General features: G+C 34.9%; 1 protein-coding gene across 4 annotated transcripts in view; it reads left to right on the top strand.

The window, feature by feature from the left end:
- LOC110458190 (PH and SEC7 domain-containing protein 2-like) overlaps positions 1-7,027 on the top strand; it is a 41,364-nt gene that overhangs the window by 14,523 nt on the left and 19,814 nt on the right. For 2 of the 4 annotated variants that reach the window (XM_021509789.1, XM_021509790.1), the window contains exon 11: positions 2,316-2,485. In XM_021509789.1, coding sequence (XP_021365464.1) covers positions 2,316-2,485 — 170 coding nt within the window. The other 2 variants (XR_002463773.1, XM_021509791.1) reach the window with 2 other exon arrangements.

The following is a 7,027-nucleotide window of genomic DNA, read 5'->3' as shown; positions in this document are numbered from 1 at the left end:
ATTCAAGGTCACAGGGGTCAAATATGTTAAAAACTTTAAACAACTTCTTCTGAATAACCAAAATGCCCAGGGTGATGATATTTAGTCAGTAGCATACTAGGATCAAGGGCTACCAAGTTTGTATAAATGTATGACCTTGAATCATATTCAAGGTCACAAGGAGCAAATATGTTCAAAATATTTCAACAACTTGTTCTGAATAACCAAAAGGCTCAGGATGTTGATATTTAGTCAGTAGCATATGCTGGGATCAAGGACTACTTTGTTTGTTCAAGTGAATGACTTTGACTTATATTCAAGGTCACAGGGGTCAAATTTGTTTAAAATCTTTAAACAACTTCTTCTGAATAACCATGGGTCCCAGGATATTTTTACTTTGCAAGTTGCATCCTGAGATGAAAGGCTATACAATGTGTTCAACATAATGACTTTGTTCGACTTTTAATCATAAATACTGATATTTTGCCTGTAGCTTGATTTTAGATCACTTTTAAGGTTACAAGTGCGAGTTTTATACCAGGTGAGCGATGCAGGCCCATTGGGCCTCTTGTTATAACCATAAATTGGATATTTTTATGTCTTTACCTGAACCCTGATTAATCAGCTACCTGTCTTAAGCAGCCAACATCATGGTCTCGTGTAGGTGGCCACTGAACACAGGTTTGACTATTATTAAATATCCCAGATGAACTCTTGCCCAATTTGTTTTACAGCAACAGAGGATATTTCACCAAGCAAACATTATTTGTAGAATATTGTATAGGCAGTGTTTTACTATCAAAATTGCAGGTTATAAATTAGTTCCCACAGATACAACCAGAGGGAACTTTAGATTTGTACTCTGTCAATCAGTCGGTGTGTCACTTTGTTTGGTACATGTATTTATATTTCATAAACTATGTTACCTACAATTGCCACCTTGTTATATTTGAGTACCTCTTGGGTTAGCAAAGTGTCATGTACTGTAATTGGGTCTTGTACCCCACTTAACACAGAGTAGTGGTTAATTGGTCAGTATTTGTCATTTTGACCAAGGCATCAAATTTCATATCCTCTGTTAACTGCAATTGCTATTTTTTATGCGAGTACCATTTCTGATGATAGAGTGTTGTGTACAGAAATTGGGTTTCTTGCCAATGTAAGCTCCACATCTATCATGTGGTATATTTCATATTCAGATAAAGTAACACCAAGCTATAATGCCCCTCATTTAATACCTTTTTTTCAAGTTTTCTTTTTTCTTAACAATTATTTTTCATGTTTCCTCTATAAATATGTATCATCAAACCCCTTTGTAATGCCAAAATTATAACAAATGATGACAGAATAAAAAGGTTTTAATTTATGTAGATTCAGTCTTTGATAAATGTTTATTAGTCCTCTACCAATTCTTGGGATGGCAGAAGTCAGAATACAAAAAAGTAGGTCGCTGTGACCTATGCATTGACCTTAACTTTCCTAAGTTTGTCCAGGGTGTATCTTCTATAATATTTCACATGGAGTAACCAGATTTGGTCTGCAACTACATCTCTGGATGGTGGAATGCATAGTACAAGAAGTAGGTAACTGTGACCTATGATTTGACATTAACCTTTGAAAAAGTTTTTTTGGGGCATATCTTCAATAATATTTCAACTAGAATATTAGATTCGGTCTAAAGGTACCTTTCTGGATGGCAGAGGGCAGTGTACAAGAGGTAGAAGTATTAGGTCACTATGACCAATGTCTCTACGTATACCTTACCCTTGGAAAAAATATCTGGAAAATATATTTTCGATACTTTTTTTCCAGGATAAACCAAATATTGTAGGCAGGTATATCTTATGGTGGCTGAGGGCAATTTACACCAAAAAAAGTAGGTCATATGATATATGCTTTGAACTCTGACCAATGTCATTGAAGAAGTTGATTCAAAGCTTATCTTCAATAAAGTTTCTCCAGGAGTAGCCAAATTTTGTAAAATGAGGTGTATCCCGAGATGACAGAATTTATTGTACCTGTACCAAATGTAAGTCCCTGTGATCTTTATTATGATCTGTGACCACAATCAGTGAATGAATTTACGTTATTCTGTATCATGCTACTTTGTATATGGTAGGTTGATCCTGAGATAGGTGTACTACGTGAGGACTATGGATTGCCTTACAATACTTAACTTTGCCTTGTTATTCTATAACAGGCAGTACCTCAATAATTGTTGACCCTGAGATCATGTGTAGTGTTTATGTCTGTAGTTTTGAAGTGGTGCAAGATGTACACAAACCGTCTCCAGTGTGCATATTTAAATTAAATATATTTTATCTTTATATGTTTAGATGAAGCGATACAAGACATACACGTACCTACTCCAGTCCAGGATGAGTGTATACCCGGAGCTGGAGCCTTCCCTGGTGGAGACTGTCATTGGGGAGGATGAGGAGAATGGACAGGCAGATGAGGTCAAAGTCATACAAAAACGACCGGTGCAGCGATCCCTGTCTGATAGGTACAGTTACCGTGCCGCTATCTATCAAAACCAACACATAGAGTATGACATTATCTGAGAGCTTGTACTGTGAGAACAAGGAAAGTGCAATAAGTATTCATCAATGTGAAAATGGAAAGAAATTGATTTGTGATCATTGATGAAAGCAGAAAAATTGAAATATTGAGTGCTTTGTTGTGAGGAAGGTTTTATATGAATGAACTTTTGTTTGATATATCTGAATATGACATGTATACTAATGGCGCTGGTACATGTTGGGATCTACTGGTACTTCTTTACACTAACTATACATATATATATGGATTAGATTAGCAACAAATTATCCAATATTATCACATTTATCACAATGCATGCTGATTTGCTGGTAGAAAACACTGCATGTTTGTAAAGCTAGAACATCCACATATGCTAGCCGCTCCATCATCAGTCTCACACGGTCCACATGCCAAACAAACACAGACCTGATTAGGTGTTCTGTATATTGACTACTAATCATGTATAAATAAGCATTACTGAACAGATTTCCCCTAAATTCGTGGATTTTAAATATATATTTTACAGGTCATTGTTGATCGAGTACGTACCAATCGGGCAACACAAATTGAATCTGTAATTATGTTTCCTCACATGAATGAATGCCTAGAAATTATATGTGCTGGTTGATGCTACCTTTGATGAATTTTAATTAATTTCTGGTTAATTGTAGCCTGGTCATTGTGTTTACTTTTTTCAACCTCACCTAATTTTTAGGAGGTTGATTGTAATAGCAGACTTTAGAAATCCATCAACTTACATTACCTTAGGTAAAAAACACAATGTATTCGCAGGATTTAGGTGTACTGATAACATTACCTTAGGTAAAAAAACAATGTATTCGCAGGATTTAGGTGTACTGATAACATTACCTTTGGTAAAAAACACAATGTATTCGCAGGATTTAGGTGTACTGATAACATTACCTTTGGTAAAAAAACACAATGTATTCGCAGGAATTAGGTGTACTGATAACATTATTAATAAATTACAGTTCTACAGTGCTATTTCATACAAACTTTGTGATATAGACAATAGCTTTATTAGATGTGATGTATCAAGTTTGCAATGAAAACATATAATAAGTTATAAAATATCTTCACCTAAGTTACCTGTTGACATGTTTGATTCTTCATATCATTTTTTACCTCTGTGAGGTTTTTAATCAATTTTTAATTTCTTCCAAATGTCTGGTGCCCTTGCACTATAAGAAACAATCTGTCATTTTATAACATAATCAATAACATACACTTCTTGTTTAAACTATATTTGTATAATACATTACCGTTTTTTTTTTGTTTTCAAAAGATTGTTGTACTTGTACTATAAGTTAAAAGCTTTGATCTATAAAGCAATTTGTTTGTTTTGTTTGAATTTTATGCAATTTTTACTGCTTTAATTATTGACTAAGAGGTTGAAGGTATTGATTTTAATCTGCTTGAATTCTCTTTACTTTATCTATGATTTCCTGTCTTAAAAAGATTGTGCCATTAGCTTTATCATAACAAGATACAGGGTAGTCACCATTCAAACATGTACACATATTTACTGTAATACTTTCCACATTTAATCAGATAAAAACAGAAGGAGGCAGAAATTCTGTATATATTGAACATATATAAATATATATCTCATGCAAAACATCTAGTCAGAATTTGTGAGGGGTCTGGTGTCTCTAGTTGTCATGCTCATAGTTGTCCAAGATCTTGTCATTCATATATGAGTGACTCTTGTAATTTTTAAGTTCTTGAAATGAAATTGCGAATCAAAGTAGGTAGATGAAGGGGAAAATGACTATTGAAGACAGAATCATCCATATGTACATAATACATTTTTGTTTTTGTCAGGAGAGAGGGTATGTTGGCGGTTACGTACATGTACATTATATTTTAATGTCTATATTTGCCAGGAGGAGATTTGTTGATGGCTGGTACCATATACATTGTATTTTGTTTTTATATTTGCCAGGGGAGAGGATATGTTGATGGTTGGTACCCTTGTCTGAGACATGGTATGAGAAAGGTTTCATTACAAGAACTTTATGCATTGGTGTGATATCCTCTGCATTTTCATAAGTTTTTGCAAAAACAATCTAGAACAGATGTGCTTGACTTTGCCAAAACTGCCTTTTTGTGCATTTTGTTTTCATGAAATGATGGAAATAAGCACATTGATTTGATATTCTCATTTTCTGTATGTACAGTATTGCACTCTATACATATACACAATATATATTATGTATATACTTTGCCAGTTAAATACACACTAACTACAACTAATATTGACCCTACATCAGAACTCCACAGGCACAATCTCACATCCTTACTCTTCAGCGGCAACATCACTGAGATGTGACCTCACATTTGTACTCCACAGGGACAATGTCACTGAGATGTGACCTCACATTGGTACTCTACAGGGACAATGTCACTGAGATGTGACCTCACATTGGTACTCCACAGGGACAATGTCACTGAGATGTGACCTCACATTGGTAATCTACAGGGACAATGTCACTGAGATGTGACCTCACATTGGTAATCTACAGGGACAATGTCACTCAGATGTGACCACACATTGGTACTCCACAGGGACAATGTCCCTGAGATGTGACCTCACATTGGTAATCTACAGGAACAATGTCACTGAGATGTGACCTCAGATTGGTACTCTACAGGGACAGTGTCACTGAGATGTGACCACACATTTGAACTCCACAGGGACAATGTCACTGAGATGTTACCTCACATTGGTACTCTACAGGGAAAATGTCACTGCGATGTGACCTCACATTGGTACTCTACTGGGACAATGTCACTGAGATGTGACCTCACATTTGTACTCCACAGGGACAATGTCACTGAGATGTGACCTCACATTGGTACTCTACAGGGACAATGTCACTGAGATGTGACCTCATATTGGTACTCCACAGGGACAATGTCACCGAGATGTGACCTCACATTGGTACTCTACAGGGACAATGTCACTGAGATGTGACCTCACACAGGTGTCATTGAACATTGAATGTCACTGAGATAGAATATATATGGCGGTCACCACTGCATCAATCCTGTATTATATTGCAGTAGATGTCTCACAGCATGACTGTCTCCTACCTTATTGCCATTAACTTATTGTAAACCCTGCAGACTATATCTCACCGCACCTCGTAACAACTGTGTGAGTTCATTCCTACACAACAGATTTTTGTTGATTGACTTTTGTGTACTAGTATTAATTAATGGTTAAACTATAGTTCCTTAATTATTCTATAATTTATGGTACAAATTGAATTATTAAATGATTTGACAGTTCTCACTCAGCTAATTTTATGTAAATGAAAAGGTTGCTGGTGATTACAGCTTATAACATGGTGTGTTGGTGCCATGAATTGTCACAAATCAGCATGGAAGGATCTCGGTAGAATGTCTTGTGCTTTGAATGACTGCAGTTTTAATTTTATAATTGAAAATGTAATCTATTCATTTACAACATAAGTAAATGATGCCTGTTTTGTGAGAGTAGGTCACTTCATGGATTAGTGATTAAATAGATAAGTGTGATCACTCATTAGCTGTTAGGAGTTTGTATATCACTATTTTGCATTGTTAATCCTACAAGCATGGCTTAGCGCTCATATATTTCAATTACTCGTAGATTTGAGCATGTTTAGCTCTGAATTGCATTGTACTGTTCTGTAGTGATCTGAAGTTCATACAAAGCTTGTTTTGGGAATATTTCTCATGATATCTATTTATATTGTTTGCAATATGTTATAAAAGCTGTTTTGTATTTTACAACAGGTACACATGAGTAGTCAGTTGTTCAGTACACCTGTAGTAGGCCAGATAAGTTGGCATATTTTGAGTACAGATTAGTTTGGTTAAATCTATAAGATTGTTTGTGTTTTCCTCAATTCTTTCAGCTCAGATTATAATAATCGGGGAGTGTTCTTTCCTTTTTCTTAACATTTCGGCAAGTTTTGGAGGAACACACATTTTTACCTTTAATTGAGATTTCTGTTATGCAACCTCAGAAGTTTTCCTTAAATTTTGATTACCTGGCTGATTCAGTGATATTTACACCAAATTTTATTGCTAAAATGAAAAGAAAATTTATTATGAAATAGCAAATAATTCTCAGAATCACTCGGTCCATGTTTTATTCAAACTGTTAATATAATAACAGTTGAGTACTTTCTTGATTATTGAGTGTAGTGTAAATTGATACCTTACAGATTTAAAAAAAGTGTTGGCTACAATAACAGTAGGAGTGATAATTTTCTTTTTATCAATGGTGATTATGATATAGAGGATAGCCTCTAAATTACCTTAGGTAAAAAACACAATGTATTCGCAGGATTTAGGTGTACTGATAACATTACCTTAGGTAAAAAACACAATGTATTCGCAGGATTTAGGTGTACTGATAACATTACCTTAGGTAAAAAACACAATGTATTCGCAGGATTTAGGTGTACTGATAACATTACCTTAGGTAAAAAAC

The sequence above is a fragment of the Mizuhopecten yessoensis genome, unplaced genomic scaffold (assembly GCF_002113885.1).
Source record: "Mizuhopecten yessoensis strain PY_sf001 unplaced genomic scaffold, ASM211388v2 scaffold9499, whole genome shotgun sequence".
Taxonomy (NCBI): Eukaryota; Metazoa; Mollusca; class Bivalvia; order Pectinida; family Pectinidae; genus Mizuhopecten; species Mizuhopecten yessoensis.
This window is presented reverse-complemented; position numbering and strand designations above follow the sequence as displayed.